The following is a 25958-nucleotide window of genomic DNA, read 5'->3' as shown; positions in this document are numbered from 1 at the left end:
TAAATTTGTGTTGTTTTGATGAAGAGCACATTAGTGTGACATAAATAGACTAATCTGATTTATTATTATTATTTCTAATGCTTAATAATAGGGAAGGGTAGGGGAAATGAGACTCTGGGGAATGAGAGTGCATCACAAAGTGATAGCACACATTAGGATGTCTAGTCATAAGCAGTAACACTACTACCTGCTTCTAGCTGAATTTCAAAACAGCGAGTAGCGAGCAAGAGAAGTTGTTCTGAAAGAAATAATACCTTAAGTGGAATAAAACTAATAATCTACCAGAGAAAATATTCGGTGAAAAGCACTGTTGTGGGAAGAAAACTGGTATTTGTATAGGGCAATGTGAAGTCAGAGATGGAATTCACAGAAGTCAGCTCACTTTTCACTGACTGACTTTCCATATCTAACTGAAAAGGTGGGATTAACCTGGGACCAAAGCTTCCTTTTCATGATACTGTTCCAGACAGCCCAAGTCATTATTCCACATCAGTCAAGAACCACAAAAATGACTAAAGAGAAAGACGTATTTTGCCTGCTGTACTGACATCTATAATATGGTGTCTGCTTAGTTCTTGTGTCTCTGGCTGCTCACAAAGCTAAGTCCTGCAAGAGTTTCCTTGTAAAAGAGAGTTTTCTTGCCACTTCAAAATCTCATGAGTAACAAAGCCACAGATTGGACAGAACTGTGGGCTCTCCAGTCAGAAGATAAAAATAAAAAAAAAACATATTTGAAAATCTCAAGGAATGTAGACACATTCAAGCAAAACACTTTCCCACATACACACTCATTATAGCTTTTAGATTTAAAAGTACGGCTATGGGCATCTAGTCTGGGTCCTTCATATCAACATACGTAGATGTCTTTAACTACTTCTATAAACTTCAACTAAGCTAAAGCAGAGCAATTGTGAAGCCATTGAGTTTTAATGCAAAGACTCTAAGTGACAGATAACCCATGACATGTTGAGGTAAGTTTCTCCCTGGGTTAAATACCCCGTGTATTAAAATCTACTCTTCAGTTTGGGTTCCAGAGGGAAGATTTAGTAACAAACCAAACGGTGTATTGAACTTCTCCAGTTCAACATGATTTACAGGACATTTAAAGTCTACTTTGATATGCAACAGAAATACTGATTTCTTATTAAAGGAAAAGAGTAAAAATGTTAACCAATGCTGCATAAGAAGAAATTGGCTTTTTCTGTTTCAAGTTTTTGCTAAAAGTCCTAAAATTCTCCTTGTCCAGGCAGTCAGAATTCCACTCCACACATGATATAGATGTGTAAATTTCAGGCATACTTTTTCTTATCTCCTTATCAGCAAAAGAGATTTATTTGCATTTCTGGGATGACACAAGCAAAGATGAAGCAAGTGAATTTGGAGATTACCCTATGGGCTACTCTCAGAGGAACCAGCTTCTAGATGGCCAACACTGAGGTGGTTTAACACATCCTGAAACTGCTTTTTTAGGTATGTTTGCTTCAATCCTTCTGCCATCCGCGTTTGCCTTAGGACTTGGCACTGGCAGCACAGCATTATTGCACCCAGCATGTTCCACATGTTACTCTGAAAAAATCCATCCTCATCCATCCTCATTAAGAATCCTATGTTATTTCTTCACTAATCCTAATGGATGAATTCATGCCACAGCAGTTTCTAAGCCCAAAGGAAGCTGTGTAGGGGAGTCAAAGTCATGGATAACTTGTTTTCATTTACTTATTGAAAGGCAGACATGGAGAATATGAACATATTTGATAGTTCATAATTTAAAGCCAAGGAGAGGAGAACACAGGAGGAATTACATTCCTTATTTCTCCCTATTAATGCTCTTTATAGATACCTCTTTGAAAAAGGGTATCAACATCCATCAGCACACAGAGCTCAGAGCTGTGCACACACCATCTAGTTTTAAGGGTAAAAAAAAAGGATTATTGCTTTTACACTGAGAGCACAAAATGGTAGAATCAGCAGGAGGTGATTAGTGCCAAAAAGAGATGGGTTTTGTTTGGCAAATTAACACAGAAAGCAATTTAAAAGACAGAATTAAATCAGAGACAAAGGAGCAGGTTTATAAAACTCCCAGCCCAACCCTTGTAAAATCAAAGATAAATCTCAAAAAGCACTAAATCCCAGGTAATCATTGCAAATTCCTATCGTCTTAAACAGGAGCTGGATTAGGCCTCTAATTCAGTTCTGTAAAGTTTGTTTGGTCCAGATGAACAACTGAGAGATGGACAATGTCCAAGGAACAACTCTACAACATGGTCTCAACATCCTCCAGTACAACTCCCACTGTTACCCTCCAAACACTGTAGTAAAGCTATTTTTTGGTAAATGCATTTTGCCTTTGCCTCGCAGAAAAAGCAATATCACATCTAATCTCACAAGTTCCCAGTGAGCCAAACACAAGATACTGTCCCTTGAACTCTTCCTGAGACCAACAAAGGCTTTCCATTATTTACAAATCAAAAGCATTTAGAGACAATCAACTTTATTTTTTATTTAAAACAAGGAATGCCCTGTCACTATTATATAAGAAAAAATATACATCCTCCTATTTATACCCTTCTTAACCAAGCATTCCAAAAAATATAATTCCTGTTCATGCAGGTAATTGCTGCACAAAATAATAATAATAATAATAATAATAATAATAATAATAATAATAATAATAATAATAATAATAATAATAATAATAATAATAATTAGAAATAAAATAAAAATAACAAAATACACTCTTTTGTTCCAACAATTTTCCCAATGTATCTTAAAAGTTCCACTTGGAAATTGTTGGAAGAGTTGAAAATTATAAAATTAAATATAGTTAAATCAATAGGATTATTTGCTTTTGATTATTAATTCCATTGCTAGTTTTTCTTGTGTTTTATTATGCATACCAGTTTTACAAAGTGCATGCTTTTTTTTTTTTTTTTTGAACTGGCAAGCTAAAAATGATCCATCTTTTCCTGCCTTTTTTAATGTTAATACAATCTAAAATCTAGCATTGCAAAATTTATCATGATACACCTGGTATATTGACTGCTTATGGCGCATGCTTGTCTTGGCAAAAAATAAAACAAATTGGCTCCCCTCCCACCCTCCCCATTCCTTTTGGAAGCAATCTAAAAAGCAGGCTGTAACACAATTGCTTCAAGGGCAAAAAAAAATAATACCTGATGCTTTAATTTTTTTTTCACATGGCACTAGTTGTGGAATTGCACACGCACACACACGCACACACACCTGACACACAAGCACACATGCACGCTGCAACCTGCTCATGAGGAAGAAAGTTAGGTCAGGAGTGCCAGTGGCACATGAAGGCTTCCAGCTGTGTGTGCAACTTTGGATTTGGTACCCACTTCACGTCACCTTGAATCCTCTGACTTCCACCGAGGGGGTAATGTAAGGCATACTTTGCTGGAACAGTAATAATCCATGCTTCATGCTCGAGAGCTGAGTCTCAGAGGAGGACTGGCTTGCTCTACTCCCTTTGGCCTCGCTCCGTCTCACTCAAGGAACAAAAAACCCGAAACAACGGAGACGAACTGGGGAAAACAAGGAAAGCAAAAGAAGACAAATCCCTTTAAATGGACTTTCGCCGTTTCATCAGCCTGTGGTTATCTGTAAAGCTGTGCAACCCAGGTGAGATAGAGCTGACAGGAGATGGGAAAAGGCTGTTTTTTAATGTGCTTGGCGAGATCTCCTCTATCTTATAAGAGATGGAGTGAAAGTACTGGGGATTCAGCTTTGAGCTGAAAGAATTTTGGTGGGACACCACCCGGCTGGTGTACTCGTGGGACCTGTAACACATGCAGGAACAAACTGACTGAAGGTCTGTTACTTCGGCCTTGTACCGTGGCCGACCATGCTGGGAGTCCTCTTGGATATGGATAATCATGCTGTTGCGGTTCCCTGCCAGGGACGCCCGTTCCTCGGCATCCCGCCTCTCGTCCTCGCTGTTCATGGTTAAGAACCTGAGAACAACCAGATTTAGAAATGCCCCAATAACTGTCAACCCCACTAGAATGTACATAAAGCTAAAAGCCACATAGAGAGGCTTCTTTTGAAGGGCCCCTTTGGTCTGCAGGGCCACATAGTCTCCAAACCCTATCGTAGTCAATGTTATAAAGCAGTAATAGTAAGCATGGAAAAAGCTCCATTCCTCATACTGGGAAAAGGCTGCTGCTCCAATGCAGAGTGTCCCCATGCAGGAGAAGAAACCCACAGTGACCATGTTTTCCATGGAGACCTCGGTGCTCCTCATCCCACAGCACTTTTTGATGCGTTTCAAGAGGTACTTGACGAAGGTGTTCATGCGCTCGCCCAGGCTCTGGAACATGACCAGTGTCAGTGGAATCCCCAGGACTGCGTAGAACATGCAAAAGGCCTTCCCCGCGTCCGTCCCTGGGGCAGCATGCCCGTAACCTGGGAGGGGGGAGGAAAACAAAGCACAGTCAGCAAGGTAGGGGATGGCCACAGTTCCCCTTCATGCAAGCCATGTGAATCACATAGTGACCGATGCCACAGCCAGATCCAAAGCTACAGGAACACTGCAGTCACACGATCTTCTGATATACCCTCACCCACATCCTGTGTCTGAAGTAAATAAGACACAAAACAACAAAGTTGTTGTTCACACAAGAGTGGGAAAGAGGAAAGAAGGGGCAATCCATACTATCTCAAACAATGTTCAGTCTCCTAAACAAGATTATATCACATTAATCCACTGAAGAAGGTTCATGTCCATCCTGTATCACATGCAATAGTGAAAAGTTTGGAAATAGATGGACTTTTTCACAGTGTTTTTGAGAGTAGTTGGTGTTGCCCTGTCCCAAAACCAGAGTACAGTGATGGCAACCAAATTATGTGTCTGTTGACAGCATGGAGTTAGCAACATCCATAAACCAGGAACCAAAGAAATTTCTTTTCAAACTCTTCCATACTGAACAAACCTTTCTTCCAGGCACCTTATGAAAGTCATTGCTGGAAAAACATAGGAATTTAGGTATTTGAAGTTTTTTCTATCTTTCTTTGCTGAAGAGTAAACAACTTATCAGCTTGTTCCATAGTTTTGCAGCTTTGACAGTTAGTATTGCAAAGGCAATTTTGTCAGGATGTTAAACTCATCCAGGAATGTACTTGTTAAACTAATATGAGGGTGTACCACGTTTCACAGCATAGTTTACTGATGGTAAAATCATGGCTACATCTTTATTCTTAAACAACCATAGCGTGGGCTGTTTTGAAACTACAGTTTCACTTTTTCACATTACACTGCTTTAAAAAACATCCACATTTCTTGAAGCTGGGAATTTAAGTGACAGTACTAAAGTCTCCCAAATGGGATGGCTGGGACCTCCCTTGGCCATGGTGTGCATCGACCATATGGATACCACTACCTAGAGTCCCTTTAAAGTCAGTCAGTAGAAATATATAGTTCACAAAGGCAACTCCTCTCATGTACACAGAAGTGTCTAAACCAGGTCTGTGGGTTATTCTCAGGAGACAACTATTTCTCTTCAATCATTACAATAGAAATCTTGGGACAGAACTCAGTTCAAGATTAATATATCTAATATAATATACCTGCTGCTCTGAATTTGTCTAATCCTTTTTTGAAATAGTGACACTGCACACCTCCCCAACCTCCTATGGCAACAAACTCCAGAAGTTCACTATCTGCTATGTAAAAAATATAGTTTATAATATCAAGCACATCTCCTTGTTTCAGCTAATGCCCCTTAGCTTCAGTACTGAAGTCCTATATCTACCTTATCTACCACCTTTGCAGCTTAACTAAACTCATTTTATATCTGTTCTCAGTTTTTTCCTGTCTGAACTGAAGCCACAGCTGTTTTAACTCATATAGCAGAAGTTACTTTCCCTTGAACATATCAATGTCCTTCTCTGGACCTTTAGTTGCTCTACCACATCACTTTTTAGTGCATGAACTAGAACTTTGTATGCCCCTCAGGATGTAGACGCACCACAGAGTTTGCACTTTTAACTAGAACTAAAATATGAACACCAGGTAACCTTCAAAATGTAAAGCAACAGTGGGCAAGGAAAATAAAACAAGAAAACCAGGCAAGAATCCCCTCCAAAAAGCAGAAGGTATTTCTATAGCTCCATTGCTAGTTGTGGGCAGATGGATGGGATGTAAAAACAAGTTTACAAAAGAAGCACATAGCTCAAAATAGGAGGTTCTTTTTCAGGTTACAAAAGGAAGAGATTCACGTGTTGTACTGAGCCAGGGAGTCTGCTCATCATGAAAAGCAGTCTCCAAATTACCTGGAAAGGGAAGTGTCTTCAATAGATTGATGATGGGTAAGTTATACCTGACTGTATCTCAATAAAGGCCATAATTGCTGCTCATTACTAAGATTACCTTCTGAACTACAGGGGTGTTAATTAAACCAGGAACATCTTCCCATTTTATAGCTTTAGTTACAGATGATAAAGAGAAGGAAAGCTTCAGAAAATGTGATTTTCCAGATGGTTGCAGAGATAGCAGTTGGTGGAAACAACTTTCACTTTGGGTTCTAAAAAAATGATTGGGGTGAAAAAGGATTTCTTTTGATATCACTATATCCCTCTCATTAAAGATATCCCTAGAGACAGTTTAGGGATATTATAAAACATTAATACTATGTGCTTATACACTATCTCAGAATTGAATTTCTAAGATTTGTCACAGACTTTGTAATTATGTATCACATAAGATAGGAATATATCCATATCCCTGTTTTACAGAGGGGGAAGCACAGACACCAGCAGGCTTTAATTTCCCTTCAATTCACACAGGTAGATGGAATATCCAGAAATTCTGATTTCTATTCTGCCCAAGTCATACTCACTTTTCACAGTATCAGATAAATGTCTTTTTTACTGTATTTTCACCATGAATCTGGGGTAAAGAAAGGACTTTATTCATGAAGCTGGAATAAGACTTTACAAATAAATTCATGTATAGAGGATCAATCATATATTGCTCCCATACAACACAGTTTTAAGGAATAGACACCTTAGTCATTGCCTTCAACACTCTGAAATGAAGGGTTTCAAAATACTGCAAAGAAAGATAACTTTCCATTACGTAAGCATTACAGATTCTATCCAGCAACATACAGAGTAACACATGGAATACACACTAAAGTAGTGCAAGTTCTCCAAAATTCAGTACATTTTAAATCTAGGACAAACCATAGTCTTCTTAGCATTAGAAACCATCCCTGGGAAAAATGGGAAGACTGATAATTGTCAGAGGAAGAGTGGCACAAGGGACCATTAATACTGGGAAAGGTTTTACTTGCATCAAGGCAGAAGCAGAAACAACTGTCTTGGTAGCAGATTCCAGGTACCAAAATTCATTCTAATTTCCTCTACATAAATGCCCCTGCCCTTTAGCAGAGCATAAAGAGATGACTCTGTGTCATCCATAAGTAACACAAGGTTTAAAGAGAAATAGAAAGATTAAACATGACATTGGGGTTTCTTTCTCCTCTGTGGTGAAGAAGAAAGATCAAACAGAAGACCTTAGAGTTAGGTATAGGAAATGCATCCCCTAACAAGCCATGGAGCTGAGATAACACTGAAAAAGGTATAGTTGGAGCTTTTTCATTTCACCACACCTAGTTAAATACTGCCTGTACTACTCTAGTACAGTAAGGACTTTGCTGAGGTCCCACAGTACAGCAACTGATCATAGGAGGCAGGTTTGTCTGATATTTGATGAGATATAATTTGAATGATCAAGGAAAGTCTAAATAACTTTCACCTTGACTGTAGGCAATGTCATTAGTACTCTCTTCTTTATAACCCCTCCCAGCTGCTTAGGCTTTTAAGACAGAGCTCATCTAGTTTGGCACCGAGAGAAATAGCTTGGCATGAAGAAATGTCATGCCTCAGAGTGTGGCTCCAGCTCTGGACAGCAGAGCACTAACACACCACAAAAACCCTCTCCTCCCAGTCACAGAACAGCTGGGATACAGACATCAAACAGACCTGCAGGAAGGTGTAAGCAAGGGAGGAAAATAATTAGACCGTAAGGGCTGACACCACTTCTACTGGGGTTTTCCCTGCCTTGGATTTTTCCAGGCCTTGTCCATTCTCTGATGGAAAACTCACAAAGGCTATGTGCATCTACATGTAATTCTAGAAGAAAAAAAGGAATACTATTTACTGGTTTGCCAGAGTGTAGCCATGGAAGTCTGAGGAAAACCCACTAAGCCTTCTTCAAAGCTTATTTTGCCATGGTGCCTTTCAGATGAGACAGAGAGTGAAATTCCTCATTACAACCTCGTGAGGTCCATTCAGAAGGACAACAACCCTAATAGCTTTCTCTTACTTTTAAAGGAACATTGTGCTGGGGTACCAACCACAACAAGAACGTGCAGAGGAACACAGTGCACAGCTACCCTGAATTCAACATTTATGACTGCAGGCAGATGGCTGAGGAAAAGCATAAGAATAGTATAATTATATGTGACTTCTTCCAGGAATTCATATACCCCGCTTCATTATTTGAGGCTCAGGGATTTCCTAAGCCAGACGTGGTTTTGCTGGTTTTAGTAACACACAATGGATTTCTCTTCCATGAGCTTGGGTATCATCCCTTCAATGTGTACAAATTTACTGTACCTACAACATACTGTGGCAAGAAAAGTTCATAGATTAACACTGAGTTCTTCAAAAAAATTGCCTTTGCTTCTTTATTTGTTTCATCACTATCAAGCGATGGTAATGGTATCTCCTCCTCTATGGAAGAGACCAAGAACAATCGTTTCCAATTCCCCTTCTTTGTGTTGCTCATGATTTTATAGACATTTTATCAACAAAAATGCTGTATTGTATTCAGGCCCTAAGCAAGTATCCCTGGCACTCTGTAGCCTCATGTGGGCAGACCAGCTTGCTTAGAACTACATCAGTGATCTTTGCACCACTCTCAGCTGCAGGTACAGACAGGCCTGTAACATCTGCCTTGTTATTCTCTGGAATAGCACTTTGCTACTGGGGCAAAAGGGTCTTAATAAAAATTACCATGCTATTGCAATGATGTAGACTTCCCAGAAGAGGTAAATCCATAACAAAAATAAAACATTATGGGAAAAAATCTGAATACGTTCAGCGTGTTGTGTCTACATTGTAACCATCTCCAGCTCTACAAGGCAGTATTCTAGTTTAGCAAACTAAACTGGCCTCAAGTTTGTCACAGGAGGTTTAGTTAGGCATTAGGAAATTTTTTTTCATGGAAAGGGATATAAAGCATTGAACAGATTGAACAGATTGCCCAGGAAAGTGGCAGAATGTTAAAAAGAAAAAGAAAAAAAAAAGAAAAAAAAAAAGAGAGTGGATGTGGTACTTGAGGACATGGTGTAATTGTGAACACAGGGGTGGTGGTGAGTTGACAGCTGGATTTCATAATCTTAAATGTCTTTACCAGCCTTAATGATTCTATGATTCTGAGGATGAATTCCAACCCGTGATGGCTACTCTTAAATCATCAGCACAATTCCTATTCTGGCTTCACCTTGCAATAACCAGCACTGTCCCAGGCAAAGTCCATGGCTCATCCACCTATGGAGGTTGACAAGGGAACCACTGCAACCAAGCACCATGGTGGAACAGTACATGTGTTTAGCTGTCACTGGCATTCTCCATGACATCTCTGTTGGCCTATGCCTTACAAAACACAGATCCTGCTCTACTTAGAATCATAGGTGGAGCCAGAGTGGGTTTTTTGAGTGTTTTTTCTATACTTGGCTCTGTCAGGGATTGAGAGAGGTTTGTTTCTAAATGTACATAGGTACCAGACCAAATACAGAATCAGTGTTAAAAAGTAAAACTTAAATGTGGCAGTGGTAAGTTAGTTGTAGGCTGCACTCAGGCCAATGTGTAGTTACAGAGCAGCCAAGCCTCATTCACATTCAATGTACAACAGGTCTTAGATGTCTTGATCTTCAAACCAGTGCTCTGCTTTATTCATGAGGGATGCTTTACTTCTCTGAGGAGGAGGCTTCTCCCCTCATTCATCTACCCATCATTCATCCCCATGATGGACATGTAGTCTGGGTCGTGTCTGACAACAGTCTCCGGAAAGAAATTAACTTCTCGATCCCTGTGACTCAAACCCTTCTTACTCAAGCTGGCAGCAGTCCTGGCTGGGAGATAATGAAGAGAGGATAATGGCACCTGTTATTTGGATGGGCAAGCCTAATTCAGATGAAAACAACTTCCTGATGTCACACACCTCACTTCAGAGGTTCATCTACGTCAGAGAAACCGCCACAAAGATCAGGCTGTCTCTCTGCTGGATTTGCTGTTTGTGCTTTCAGGGAGAAGAAGCAACATGGCCTTTGTGGTGCAGATGAAAGAGGTTTCAGTAGATATCAGAGAAATACTTCATCTAACTAAGTTCTAGTAACTCATTTAGCAGGAGAAAGGCTTTCTCCTGTAAGGAAATCAAGAGTGCATCATGAATGCCACTCTCACCTGGATGAAAGCTGCTGTGTAACTACACCCGCCTCCTGGCACACAACCACTGCTGACTGCTCCCTCCTGTCTCCCACATGTCTGGCCTCTCCCCAAATCTTGCTGCCTTTCTCCTCAAACATCTCCAGGACCTTCTTTTTCTTTAATTCCCTTGTCAGTTGATTTTACTGCAACACGTCAGCTGAATGCTTTCTCTTCATTTTGCACATCCCCTTTCATCCTCAAAGACATTCTCCCCTTCCATGCTCAGTAGACAGTCCATAATGTCAGGAAAAATCATGGCACATGGCTCCTTACAGGAATACACAGCAATACAGGATAATGTCATCCCTTCTTGAGAAGACACATGGGAGAGGAAAAAAGGACGTGCCATCCCCAGGTGCAACCTCAAATCCTAAATCCCTCAACAAGGTCAGCTCAGCCTCTCATTTTTGTTCATCCCCAGACTATTATGACTGCTTCTATGTTCTGTCTGCAAAAACAAGGTCTTGTCACCTTGAAAATTGCACTCAGTACTTTGCTTAGCATCAAGACCCAAAGAAGATCTCCTATTCTGGGCAGCAGGAATGGAGGAGGCTTACCTCAATTTATTCTCCCTACCACAAGGACAGATATTTTCTTGTTGATCTTGAAACCAAACTTTCAAGATGTTCAGGTAAAACAGCTCCAAAAGCAGCTCTTATGGGAAAGCCAGGTATACACACAGGCACAGGTGGTGTGCAGCAAGAAAATGAGGAGAAGAAGTGGCTTCTGTCTGTGATCCCCTGAGCAGCAGAATCAGATGCAGCCAAAGTCGGTCTTGCAAATGGAGGCCAGCACTAATCCATGCAGACTGTGAGTTGGGACAGAAAGTGCCTTGGCCTCAGAACTTACCCCTGCCACAGTTGTTTCTTTAAGCTCACCAGCTATGCTAAATCTACTGCCTGTCAGCAAATCCAGTGCATCACAGTCCAGCAGCTGACCTGAAGGCCTCACCTAAAACTGGTAAGACTGATAGCTACTGCTGAGTCAGCACAATACCAGTTTCTGTGCCACTCATCCCTCTGCCATGTTTCCTCACTCCCTCTACCAGTCTTGTCTGCAGCCACCACACATTATCTGCTTTTTTATGGAGCCTGAACCTCTCACTCTGGAGCATTACTCAGAGAAATTTTTTTTCCCGTAGCTTCTCTTCCAGTCACACCAAGTAAACATCAACATGGTGATTGCTGTGTATCACCCAAACTGCCTGATGGCTTAAATTCCCAGCCCTGACCATTAGCAGATGTAGCTAAACTATGTCCTGTTGGGAGATTCAACCACAGGAAAAGTACCAAGAGTGCTTGGATAACAGCTCTGAATTCTTACAGCCTTGATGGAGCAAGAACTGAGGCTCTCCAGTGTGCCACCTTTTTGTGTAGTTGTTTTGGGGGTGTAGCCTGGTAAGACAATGTTTCTCACACTACCTTAAATTATAGGGATCCAATGGCAGCCATTTAATGAAACATGGCCATGCTAATTTGTGATTCAGAGTAAGACTTAGGACTTCGGGTTTGGATGGTTTCAGCTGGGGATCACATACAATACAGTTGGATATTCCCTGCAAGAAGTTGGCCTCTTGAGGAGACTTACTTTGGATTCTCAGAGGATCAAGGCAAGTAATGTGTCCCAGTTCCACTGAAACTCTCACTAAGGTCACCTTCATGGGACACGTTGGAGAGCTCTGTTTCAGAGGTTCTCAGACTGCTTAGACTGGGCTTTCCTACTCCTTCCCTGCCTGTACTCCCCTGCTAGCATGTATAGGGGATGGCCTCTCCTCTTCCCTGTTGGATGCCTGCCTGGGGAGGTAAAGAGACAAATCCATTCAGTAACTGGAAGTGCTGCTTATTCAGTCGCACACCTGTCAGAGGCTTGTGACCAGGCAGTTTCCACACTCCCCAAGGTGAAGAGACCTGGGGGCTTCTTTGTTTCCTCTGGAAAACATCTTGTATTCCTCCTGAACTTAGACCTCAACATGACACAGCTCTTCCATTTTAAGAGACCTATTGCTTCTGCATAACACAAAACATAGGTGTGGTTACAACATTTGGCCCTTTCAGATACCCGCTGAGTTGCAGCATTAAGGAATAGAAGTTTAAACCAAGACATAAAAAAATTCCCTTTTTCTAATTAGTTCTGGGGTTTCTTCTCATTTCTTGATAAGGATGAGCCATCTATGTCTACATCTCTGCCCATCTGTCTTTCCTCCACAATAGTTTTGAAGATGCTCACCAATTTCTACCACTTAGAAGAAGCTGTAATGTGAACTTGATAGTGATCTGTTCTGCTGGGCCTGCCATCTGGCCAATCTGTGAATACACATAAAAAGGCCTAGTGCACATAAAAAGGCAGATAGTGCAGACTCAGTTGCAATGTGATCAGCTCTTTCTCTGGACAGTTACAGGAAAGAAACAGGAGCTGGAGGTCCTGCAAGAGGCTTGAGGGAGAACTGAAGGAATAAGATGTCTCCATCTCCTTATAAAACAGCCTGTGATGGAATACCTATCTGCCTGCAAGTATGAAGAGGCCAATCAGGGTAAAAAGAACCAGGGGATGTTTTGGAGCTCACAGGAAACCAGGCTTGACTACTGCTGCTGCTCAAGGAATGACTTGTTTCTAACAAAAGACAGAATTTGAAAAACCTTGCTTTCAAAAAAAACCAAACCAAACCAAACCAAAACAAAAAAACCAAAACATTTGAGACTTCTGTGTTTGCCTGTGTTTTTATCTTTTTTCTTTTGCATATGAACACTTCCTTTTTTTTTTCCAGTTTACAATTTACATTATAAAAGGTTTTACTAAAAAGATAAATTAGGGAAAGTGAAAATCTTCAAAAGGCCACACAAAATCACAGTCTTTCATCTCGTCTGTATGACACAGAAGACCTGATTGTCCCAAAACTCCTCTTGCTGAACTTAGCCTCTACTTTATTTGCTTAGATAGGAGATGTCTGCAATCAGTGGCAATTGTTTTGAGTAACATGACAGCATCTCAGGTAATTTCCACCTGGTGTACCACCACCCAAGAAATCAAGGATGCCAACACTTGCCAGATAATTTTGTCCAGATAAAACCTTATCTCTGCTCATTGATGTGACTTCCTCTGCTTCTGAAAAAGAGGCTGAAAAGAGGGGAGAGATTCCTCTCCAGCTCTGAGAGGAGACAAACACTGAAAACTGCAATGATTTGGGATATGTTGTTGGTGTACCATTTCCTGAATCCTCCCAAAACCATTAACAGCTCTGTGCTGGATTTTCATCTGGGCAGCAGTTGACTTCTCAGCCAATATTTTCCCATGTGCTCTGTTTTTGACTGTTTTTGACTGGCCCTGCACTCCTTTCCTCCTCTCTGCTTGGTTCTGTGACCTGACATCTAGTGACATCACATGACATCTAGTCCCAAGACAAATCATGCCCAGAACAAGTTCTCAATCTGAAGAAAATCGTAGCAACCACTAGAAAAAGACTTTATCAGGTCATGTTATCCACTCCCAGGGGACAGCATATGATTGTTGCTTACAATATATTCTCCAGGGCTTTGTCCAGTTTGGTTTAAATGATTGAAATAACAGGGTTTCTGCTCTCTCCCTTAGGAAATGACTCCTCTGTCTAGCAGATCCAGCTATTAGGAAGTTCTTTTTTGATACACAGTCTGTATTTTTCTATGCTGCCTTTTACCACAGTGTTCTTCTATAGCTCTTAATCCAACATACCCCATTTCCCTCCATCATTACTCACTCCTTTACACTTCTTGCATTTACAGTTTCATCCCTTGGTCAACATTAGCTGTAAACAGAGCTCTTTGGGGCAGAGTCCTGTATCCAGGAAGACAATAGGTGATTTACAATATATACCTAGTTTCAGATTTTGTCTCTGCAGAAACAGCTCCTTATGTGATCACTTTTATTGCACTTATCTGAGATTAGTCTTGCTCTTCAGAAACTTTCAGTATCTTTGCTGAAGCTGTACACTGTACTTATAGCTGCAGGACTGTGATAGCAGGGTTATCAATTCCCTGGACTGGAAAATATTATCCTTTTTGCCTTTGTCGGTCACACTGGCCATCACTACAACATTATGTCTTCATTGTACACCAACATTTTTCTGATACTGTAATTTCTTTACAGCACAAAAGCTCTTTCTCACTTAATGCATGTGATTGCAAAGAGCATTGTTTTTCCTTAATCCACTCTATAAATGGTCTTCTAGGGCAATTTCAATAGTTTTCTATAACTGATTTTTATTGCTCACAGTTTATTAGCAATGAACTGAGACCTCTCCATGAGGGGGCAAGATGAAGGACTCACCACCTGCAGAGCTGGCAGGATGATCCAAACAGCCCTCTGAGGGATCAGGGCAAAATATATCAGGAAGAAGCGCAGGGGCTCAGATCTCGCCAAAAGGCTGAAAATTAATGGGTGTCTTTTATGCTGTGATGACAAAAAAGGGGCATGAGAAATTCGTGATTTCAATCTGTTCAAAGGGTTAGTTCTTTTCACAGTAACAGCTCTGAGTCTTCACAGGGTTAACAGGATTCTGCTCTCAGTTCTCAGTCTGACACTGCCAGGGCTTGAGAAGCTGGATCTCAACAAACACCCTGTTAAACAATTGTTACCGAAGGCCAGCACAGAGCAGAGTGACTGAAATCATTCATGACGTAGCAACCACGTCCTCTGAACCTGTGATGTCACTACCCTGAGCAGTTCGCAGGGCAATGTTCATAAATGCATGTGACATCAAATGCTGGGAGACAATCAGGTAAACATAGCACATCCAGCTAGAGACACGGGGTGACACTATTGAGAAATTAGGACTTTCCCCATCCAGAAGCGCAGCTAAAGAAGAGTTGGCTATTCCCACTGTGTTTAGGTTTGGTCCCTGATAGAAAAACATGCCAGGAAATCAGTTACAAGGCACGACTTCCAGTAAAATAGATAAAGCCCTGATCTAGACAAATTTACACAGAAACAAAACTGCTTCTTCCAGGGTAGTGTCTGTCTTGGCAGGTCAACAGCAAAGTGTGGAAGAACCAAGAATCCCTCTTAGCTTAACATTCTCTGTCCCTTAATGACCATGATAAGGAATCAGCAGATGGACACAAGTTTTCATGCTTCTAGATCTTTGCAATCATAGACTTCTTTATGTCGGTTACAGCATTTATTTTACCCTGCTCTGAAGAAAACATTCCCAAACATGTCTTCTGAATCTGGATGGCTGCAGTTTTGGCCAAGGCTATTTTCCCTGCAGGCACTCTAATTTTGAAGCAGCTTTATTAATTGAAACCTGACTTAAGTGATCTAACATCCACAGCAAGTGGAGTCTGCTACAAATTCCCCCATTACATCACATATAGAGTGAGCAGAGATTCAACTGGATTTACAGATAGATTTCATTAAATGGGGTACATGTAGTCCATTAAAAATAAAGAAAACAATAATGCTCTAGTGCTTTGGGTTGAGTTTATTTCTCTTGCTTTTATTCCCCAAAAAATCCTTATGCTTGAAAATACAAGCAAAAAGAGATTTCTCAATTTCTTCTGTAAATTTTAAATGTGTTCTGTCAGTTGTCTTTGAAAAACTGATCATTCAATCAAAACTTCTGTGAAGGAAGAAGTTCAATTCTGATTGAGAAAGCATTTTTTGAAGTTGAAACCAAGGAAGTTAATGGAAATGTATTGCCCGACAGTACCATCCTGTTCAGTGTTCTGTTGAGCCAGTACTGGCTTTGAGGCACGTTTGTCCTTGCACTTTGAAATCAGAAGAGCTGAGCTAAAACATGAAGGTCAAAGTTTTGCAATGTTGTTCAGAGTTGTCTAGGGGAAGATTTGCTGGAATTGCAGTATCAGGGTAATTACACCTCTGGAACTAGACCAGTCTAACTCACTGGGCTGGCACTTTCAAATGAAGCCAACTCATCCTTTTTCTGATATCAACTCTGATCTCCCAGAAGCAAGCACACATGAGGAGCATAGAGACTCTGGTACTTAACCCCAACAAGACAGGAGCAGAGACATTTCTCATGGGATGATATTCCAGACATCAGAAACTGTCCAAGGAAACTCGTGTTTTAGGAACTTGAGCCTAAGAGATATGAAACCTGGAACTTCAGTTAACATGCACTGAAAATCTCCTTCCTAAAAACATGGTGATACACCCCAGTTACGGCTTCTGTCTCCACTAATAAGGCTCTAAGGCTGGCCCTAAACTCACTGCCCCTACAGCTAGAAGTCTTCCTATTTTCAATCCAAACTTGTTCATGGTCTAAGTCTTTTCATAAAAATCCTGAAGATCAAATAGCAATCCTCCAAGTTTATCTTCCCTACTCCCATGGCCTAATAAAGATGAGATGTATCTCACCAGCCTGCCTTGGGTTTTTTTTCCCTGGGAGGAATAAACCAGGCTCTGCTGGTCTGTTGCATTAGACAGTGTCACTTCCATAGCATTTTGCACCCTTCCAGCTTGAATTCAATTTTGTTATACATCAACAACCCAAATTTAGATATAGAACCACAGAAATTCAGTGCTGCATTTGTACAGACTTTGAATTTTATTTCATACCATTTTAGACAGATCTTGTGTACAGCACTGACACAAAACCTGAAATGAAGTACTGCATCTCAAACCTACCTGTCCTTGGTTTGTAGCTAAAAATCCATGAGATCTTATTTTGTCTCACACCGATGAAAATAGTTTTTCTTGGTGTGCTGTAAATCACACATGAGTTCACGATTTAACCAGAGACAACCATTTGAGATAAGCTCCATGCTAGCATTAAACAGATGGATGCTAAAAAGAAACTTTCCATATACTGCAAGCATCTCTCCACCAAGTGACCCATGAAAAGCAGGATGGGGTTCATGTGCTCTACTGGGTCTTGAAGCTGACAGACATATTCCAATTAGTTATTCTAAAAGTGGATCGGTTTAACCTCCTCAACACATTTCCAGGGTCCAACAAATCCTTCTGCTGAGACCAGTCTGAATTCTTTCACCTCCCCTTTTACTTCTTTACTGTTTACAGACATCTACCTTGTCCCCATCAGCCCTTATAAGCACACTAAGCATCAAGATAGTGGGAGGCAGTAGACTGAGACACCATTTAATGCACCTGACTAGGCATAATCAGAGCCATCCATCACTTCAGTTTTCTATTCCCAGTCAACAGAAATAGTCAAACTGAATGGGAAGGAATGGGAAGTCACTTAGCAAAACTTCTTCAAGCCCCTCACCATTATCTTTATTTCTGGATGGAAAACAGTGACTATTTAAATATTATAACTGGTGTTTTTCATTTTATTTCATTACTGAACTCCTCCATACAAGGCAGCTCAATAAATCAGACTGAAAAAATACTTCGTTTGACATTTCTGAACAGTCATAACTATCATTTGCATAGTTTTTATACCTCTGAACCTCTATTGTGATCCAAGACACTGCAGTGGTGGGGGATATATAAATGACACATGAGATGCTCTCTGATTATTCATAATTCTGCTCTGACACAGGGAATAACTATGTACACTTTCCAAACATGGATAGCAGAGTGAAAGAGGGCCTAGTTAGGAAGAATATAGATCAGATTAAGACTTTAATATCCACCACTCCTGCAAAACAGGGCCTTGTAATAAGACAAGTTATTAGACTATTCAACAAGGGAGAAAACCCACTAGGAGGGTTATTTCATGAAATCACAAAATGGTTTGGTTTGGAAGGGACCTTAACAATCATCTCATTCCAATCCCCTGCCATGGCCAGGGCATGTTCCACCAGACCAGGTTCCTCAGAGCCCCATCAAACCTGGCCTTCAACACTTTCAGGGATGGGGTAACCACAACTTCTGTTCCAGTGCCTTCCCACCCTCAAACTGAATAATTTATTTCTAATATCTAGCCAAAATCTACTCTCAGTTTAAAGCCATTCCCCCTTGTCCTATTTAAAAGTCCTTTGAACAGAACCATGGCTAACATCCTCCAGAACTGTTCCTGTCATGATTTAAGTCTCTATTTCAGCCTCACTTGCAAGCTTTGAAGGCTATATAAATAAGGAACTGCACCATTGAGGGTCCACTGGAGTTCCTGCCTATAAAACATAATGACCCTTCATTTCACGACTTCTCCCATGCATGTCCCATGTTTATAGTGGGGTTTATTTATCATCTCACACTTCTCAGTGTGGGATCAAAGTTGCAAACACATGCTCAATTTTGGACTCTCAGTAAGGATATTAGCACAGATTTGTGGAAGTCAAGTTTCCTGAACTGCACATTTCTTGAAATCAATATTTATATAATCATGTGGCAGGTTGACCTTGGCTGGCCATGAAGTTACTCTCTCACTTCCTCTCCATCAACAGCACAGGGGAAAAAAATAGGATTGAAAAGTCTGTTGCTTGAGATGAGGAGAAGTTGATTGCTCAACAGCTACCAGCATGGGCAAAACATGCTTAGTTTGGCAAAGAGGAAATTAATTTATTGCCAATTACTATCAGACTGGGACAGTGAGAAATAAAGGCAAAACCAAAAACCCTTCTCCCCACTTCTCCCTTATTCCATTCTCAACTTCAATCCTTCATTCTCAACTTTCTCTCTCCTCCTCCCCTCCCTGGGGGTTGTGCTCAGTCCATAACACTTCCTTCTTCAATATACTGTTCCCTCTGTTCCCCTTGCATGGGGTCCCTCCCATGGGATACAGTCCTTACAAAACTGCTCCAACATGGGTCCTTCCCACAGGCTGCAGTTCTTCAAGTACTGCTATGGTGTGGATCCTTTCCATGGGGTGCAGTCCTTCAGGAACAGACTTCTCCCATGTGCATCTTCCATGGGCCACAGGTCCTGTCAGCAAACCTGCTCCAGCATGGGCTTCTCTCCATAAGCTCCTCTTCTTGACAGGATTCTGCTCCTGTGTGTTCTTGCCAAGGGCTGCAGTTTCCTTCAGGGCAAATCCTTCTGTTCCAGCATGGGGTCCTCCAAAGTCTTCAGGGTGGATTAGCTGCACTGGCATGGGGTCCTCCAAGGGCTGCAGGTGGATCTTTGCTCCTCCGTGGACCTCCATGGGCTGCAGGGGCACAGCTGCCTCACCATGGGCTGCACCACAGGCTGAAGGGGAATTGCTCCTCTGGTGCCTGGACTATCTCCTGCCCCTCCTTCTCCATGGACCTGGGCGCCTGCTGAGTTGTTAGTCTCGCATATTGTTCCTTGTCTCTCATAGAAGACTATTTTTTTACCCTTTTTCACCCTTTATTAAATATATCAGAGAGACATCACCAGTGTTGCTGATGGGCTCAGCTTTGGCCTTGGTGGGTCCTTGGAACTGGCTGGAGCTGACTCTGTCCAACATGGGGACAGCTTCCAGTATTTTCTCCCAGAAGCCAAGCCTGTAGCCCACGGCTACCAAGACCTTGCTACATAAACGAAATATAGATCAATAGTTATTCTATATTTGCTTTCTTAGTTGCTTATCCATCTTGGAAGAAACCATTTCACTTCCAGACTTGGTTCCTCATTCGCTGATGGTTCTCATCTGCCTTTAAAAACCGTAAACAGTTTGATAGAGCTGTTGTCAGCAGCTTCAAGTGCTCACACTAAGACTGAAGCTGTTCCTGAGTCCTGAAGACTTTGGACTTCCTGACTGTGTAGCAGAAGCATCACCATAAATCTGGCAATGTTTCACTTATCTCTGCAGTGGACCAGTTCTCAGCTTCAAAGAACCTACCCTAAGGAGAAGACTCCACCAAGCATCAGTACATCTACTGTGTGACCAAGTTGCTTTTCTTACCAGTCAGGTAGGTGGTACATGGTCTAAAGACAGAGAAGCTGAAAATGTCCTTCAAAACAACAAAAAACCTCTCTTTGACTAAACTGAATCTCAGACAGACTTCTGTACTCAACAGCCTGATTCTCCCATTAGTTCCTTTCTATTTCGTTTCCACACCCTCTGCCTTTTTGTTGCCCATATCCATTCCTCTTTTTGCCTGCTCCATCTGTACATCATTCCCATGCCACACTCGTGCCTTCACCCTACTTGTTTTCATTTGCTGTTATTGCCTTTTTTTTTGTTCTATTTTCCTCCTCTCCCTCGCCCACTTTCTTTCATTCCATCTGCCAATTCTTCATTCTCTTCTGTGGCAAACAAGTGCCTCCATAGGCAGTGCCCAGTATTTAAGGGAACTTTGTAGCCTGTAACCACCCTATGAAACAGCTTTCCTAGGATAATCACCACCTATAAATCATCACGATTAATACCACCTATCTGTGCCATCAAGATTAATTCTGGCATGGGGCATTATAAAATTAGCCCTTCTTGGCAAAGCTACTGGCCTTTATTTTCCACAAGAACACAATTAAGTGGAATTTGTGCAGTCAAGCTAGAGGAAAGCTAAGAGGAGACAGACATCAGGAAGTTACTACATTAGGAAGTGAAACAACTACTCCTTGGTTAGATCAAGCATTCAAATACAACATATAATGCTTCAGAGGTAATATAAGCAAAATAAAACCTCTCAGACACTTTGTCTCCTTCCCTCCCCAGCCAAGCTGTGGGAAAGGATATGTAACAATAGCAAAGTTACTACCAGATCTTCAGATTTTGGGTTTAGTCAGGAGGTTACTCGTGCCACACTCAGTGGGGCTCTGGAGCACACACACTGCTTACAGTCTTTCCTGATTAAATAAACACATACACACATCAGAATCAGAGCTTTTTCCTCACCCCTGGGCTGGATCTTTGGGTCGTATAAGTCAGCAGAACACCCTGAGGAGCTACTTTGATTTAAATTGCCTAAAAATCCAGTTCCAGAGCCTCTGTGCATATAAGCGGATGCGTTACCTTAACTGGTGAGTATCTGAGTTTAATGAAGCCTTGCTCACACACAGATTTACAGCATGCAGATATGCACTTGTGTGCATATCGGTGCCAACTCAAGCTTTACCTCTTCTTCAAATCAGCTTTTGATTAATGTGGGGCAATGCTCTGAAACTGGTGTACACAAGCTCCATCCTGCTGGGGCAATCACCCCCCTGCCTGCCACCTCAGTGATATGGTCCAAAAGGAGCAAAATCAAACAGATTTGCTGAGAATGCCCTACTTTGCCACTACAGAGGTCCCCCAAATCATTGCATTTCACATGATTTTGGAAGAAAGCTATATAAAATAAACCAGTTTCAACCCATACCTTTTTTCCTCCCCCCCAACCTGTGATGTGGTTGGAAAGGTTAAACAGTTGTTCAGCTCTTTTAAACACCTATGCCATGTCAAAGCTAAAAATCAGTATCATAGTGAAGAAACCAAGGATCCTAATGTGGTTCTTCTTTAGAGGAATGGTGATAAGAGACACCAGCTTTAGGGTAAGATCTGTAGTCCTCTGGAGTCTGCCCAGGCCAAGTGTCCTAGGCATGCAAATCAGTGATAACACATCCTCTGGGAACCAGGTTCAACTTTTAACAGCCCACACAAGGTTTACATGTGAATCCTGTTCAGCACAACTCTGTTTCTCCACCTACCCACAGCCAAAGGAGCAGACAGGCTTAATTTACTGCTGTTTAAAAACAGATGCTGGCCTTCAATTTATCTCCACCAAAACCAAAAAACACCCAAGATCCTGAAATGAAAACCCCTGCAGGATTTTGCCTGAACAAATGTGAGATGGAGATTTGACAATAAAAAAGACATTTCATTTGTCTTATTAGTGGCTGACTACTGTGGAAGGTGTTCAATCAATTAGACTGATCTTGGACTCCTAAATTATTGATAGAGAGAGCTGGATTACACTCTCAAATGCTTTTAGTTTAATTGCCCAACCCATCATTGCTTCATTTTCCTTTTCTTATGCATATAAATTCTTTTTGTTGTTGTTTTGTTATTTAACTATAGTAGTTTGCCAGTAGCTGACCCTGGTACTTTGCTCTGTTGCCAGCACTGCCGATGCTGATGGAGGGAACGAGCGCTGAAGCCTTGGCTGGGCAGCCTCGTAGGGTGCAGCAGGCAGGGAATGTCAGCATGGTGCCAGCATCCCCAGAGACCACATGAAACTTGGCAGGGAGAACGGTGGCTTCCCACTATGAGAGAGACATGCATGGGGAACCAAGGGGGCCCATCTTTAACTGGATACCCATTCAGTGCATTTTCTAACTCTCAGTAGTACTTTCCCATTCCTTTATTTTCATGCACTGGCTCATCTTTGCTTTGTGTCCAATTTCCTTTCCTTTCATTGCAGGCAGAATCACAGAATCATGAGACATCAGCTTTAGGGTAAGATCTGTAATCCTCTGGAGTCTGTCAAGGGCAAGTGTCCTAGGCATTCAAATTATTACACAGTGATAGCATGTCCTCTGGGAACCAGGTTCAACTTTTGACAGCCCACACAACATTTACATGTGACTCGTGTTCAGCACAGATCTTTATCCTCCTCCATCCATAGCCAAAGAAGGTTGGAAAAGACCTCTGAGGTCATCAAGTCCAAACTTCGACCACACTCAGTAAACCATATCGCAAAATGCCCTGCCTACTCATTTCTTGAACATTTCCAGGGATGATGACTCCATCACTTCCCAGGAGAGCCTGTTCCAGTGTTTAGTCATTCTTTCAGTGAAGAAATTTCCTAATATCCAACCTAAACCTCTCCTAGTGTAACTTGAGGCCATTTCCTCTGGTGCTATGCTAGCTGCCCAGGAGAAGAGGCTGACTCCCACCTGAAGCGCAACACAGCCCAGCACTGGAGATTGTCTTGGCCATGGTACCATCCCCAGCAATATTTGAGTGCCCAAAAGGCTCTTCTAACCCAACCTTGACCATCATGGTTCCCCCCAGATTTTCTTAATTTTCCTTTCTTTTTTTCTCTCTCCACCCTCAATATCTTCCAGCCCCTTCTCATGCCCTGCTCATCATCATCCCTCAGCTCTTATACCCTGTCCTCCACTTTCCAGATTGTATGCATCATCTCCCTCTTGCACTTGTAGCCTGAAGGGGAAATTCAGTGTAAAAACCATCAAGATTCAGGAACACAAGCAAAATAGTTAAACAGCCAGAAGAGACAACAAGTGCCATTATGTGCAGGGCTTGGAGTAGTACAGAAAGAAGAACAAGTGGATTCATAAGGACATGGGTGTTATATCACAGTGAGACAGAAAAATGAGAGAAGGAAAGAGCAAAAATAAAATGAGATGGGAAAGGGTGAGAAAAAAGAGATTAAATGAGAAGAACAAAGAGGTGAAAAAAGAGAAAGGAAGATAAAAAGAAAGAGGGAGAAAAAAGGGAAGGTGAGGAGGAAATAAAAGATGAGGAAAACCTGCTCACTGAAAATGGCAGATACACAATGTGGATGCTTGGAAGAACAAGAACTCCTGGTACCAGATGAAAACAGAGTCTTTCTATGATAACAGGAACATGATACAATCAGTACACGGGACTTGGGGATATGATCTGAGAGAGAAGTAAAAGCAGTAACTGCAAAATGCAGTGCAGGTGTCCAACACCGTGGCTCATATGGGTTTAAAGATGAGACCATGCTCATAACAGGATCGGTCTGAATCTAATTCATTTTCTGGGAAGCTGTTGCAGATCTCTGTCACTGGATCCAGACATGACATGAAATCTCTTGGAAATTATTAGAAAGATAAATACTGGGAAATGTGTCATTTTTCAATTTTCTAAATGGTGAGTGGAGAATTATTGCTATGAGCCGAACTTGAGCTCAGCCCTTCCAGGATGCAATAGGCAATAGAATTTTCCCCCCTGAAATAGCACCAGAATCAGCAAAAGGCAATTCTGTTTTAGATTTGGTTTAGATCAACAGTGAGGACACTATGGAAAATTGTTTGATCAAATGTTCACTACTATTGTTGAAATTAAAAGAAGGATAAGCAAAAACAGGTATCAAAGTCCTTAATTTCTGAAGCATAAGGGTAAAAATTGAAAGGGATTAGTAACTGAGTCACTAGGTATTAAGAATGCAGAGATGATAAAAAAGCAGCTTGAGATTTCTCCATGACAAATGTACAAACAATACCAAGATTAGAGTACAAAAATGCTTATTGCAATACATCTTGCAACTTATCTCAGGATTACAATAATACTTATTGCAAGGGAGGGATTGTTAGGGATATTTAAATAGAGTGGGGAAAGGATAAATCAACAAATCCCTGTCTGCTAGGTTTCTATATGTAGGGATAATATAAGAATTGCCTAATGAACATTGAAACAATAGAAGATGGTTCTTCAGATGTGTAAGGAAAGAAAGCAGCTGGGTAAAAAGGGTTGGATGAGGATGAGCTATACTTTAGAATAATATGTGGCTTTTGTTTTCAGCAGGAAGGAATTTAATTAATGCTCAGGAAAAGTCCAGATAGAGACCAGTTCATAGGACTGAGAATTGGTAACAAGTCCTGGACAACTCCCACATTCTCAAATGTAGAAACTAAATAACCCCATATCAGACATATAAAAATAAATAAAGAATTGCAGGTGTGTTTCTCGTTACACTTCAGAGAGATTAATTAATATGCTCCACAGGGAATCCCTCATGAAAATGAGGAATCTCAGATCTCAGCAGGCTGCAGGCAAGGGACAGTGGTTGGGCAACTGGCAGAGGTGCCAAAGCCTTGCCGGAGAGGTACCATCAGTGCAAGCACACGTGGAGCTCCTCACAGTAGGACTGATTTTAATTAATATTTCCATTACTGGGACAGAAGCAGGATGCCAGAGATGAGATAAGCCAGCTAGCAAATCATGAGCATACCCACGGTAAAGGACAGGTCTGTGGCTGATATCACCAAAAACTAAAGTTGGAGCACTGGGAAAGTTTGCCAGGTCACCAACTACCTCTAACCATATAGAGGGTGACTGGGGCAGGACGGGGGGGCAGAGGGGGCGGGGGGGGGGGAGGGGGGACACTACCAGCCCCTTTCCAGGCACCCCTTCCTGCTGACACAAAACAGATACAGAGCTTCATTTCAACAGGCCAGTGTCAGCAGATACAAATTTTACAAATAGTATGGAAACAAGAAAATGCTCTTCTTACACTGAAGCATCCCAGAGAATGATTTCATTCACAATAAATCTTTCTGAGCAGTGGCGATTGCAAGGCCTGGGCTGTTCTTGCATTTAATTCCCCTGATTGACATTAGGCCAAATTTGCTAAGCTTTAAGCACAGAACTGAGTCCAAATTTCCTTTGAAAATGCTCCTCTGTGTCTTCCTGTTTAAAATTGTCACTGCTTGAGTTTGCCATGGTGCTAGGACATATATAGCATATCATATCAATTATTTCTAGTGAATAATATATTATATATATTTGGACATAATCTATTGGCTTGGGCAGGTATCCTCTTTGCTGGGTAAAAAACTGGCTGGATAGCTGGGCCCAGAGAGTGGGGATGAATGGAGTCACCTCCAGTTGGCAACTGGTCACTAGTGGGGTTCCCCAGGGCTCAGCACTGGGGTCAGGCTTATTTAACATC

At 41.5% G+C, this 25958-nt stretch overlaps 1 protein-coding gene across 1 annotated transcript in view; it reads right to left on the bottom strand.

The window, feature by feature from the left end:
* Window positions 1-3586: 3586 nt before the first annotated feature.
* KCNK9 (potassium two pore domain channel subfamily K member 9) overlaps window positions 3587-25958 on the bottom strand; it is an 86001-nt gene continuing 63629 nt past the window's right edge. The window contains exon 2 of the mRNA XM_071553030.1: window positions 3587-4428. Coding sequence (XP_071409131.1) covers window positions 3587-4428 — 842 coding nt within the window. The remainder of the gene's footprint in view (window positions 4429-25958) is intronic.

This window comes from Pithys albifrons, chromosome 4 (assembly GCF_047495875.1).
Source record: "Pithys albifrons albifrons isolate INPA30051 chromosome 4, PitAlb_v1, whole genome shotgun sequence".
NCBI lineage: Eukaryota > Metazoa > Chordata > Aves > Passeriformes > Thamnophilidae > Pithys > Pithys albifrons.
This window is presented reverse-complemented; position numbering and strand designations above follow the sequence as displayed.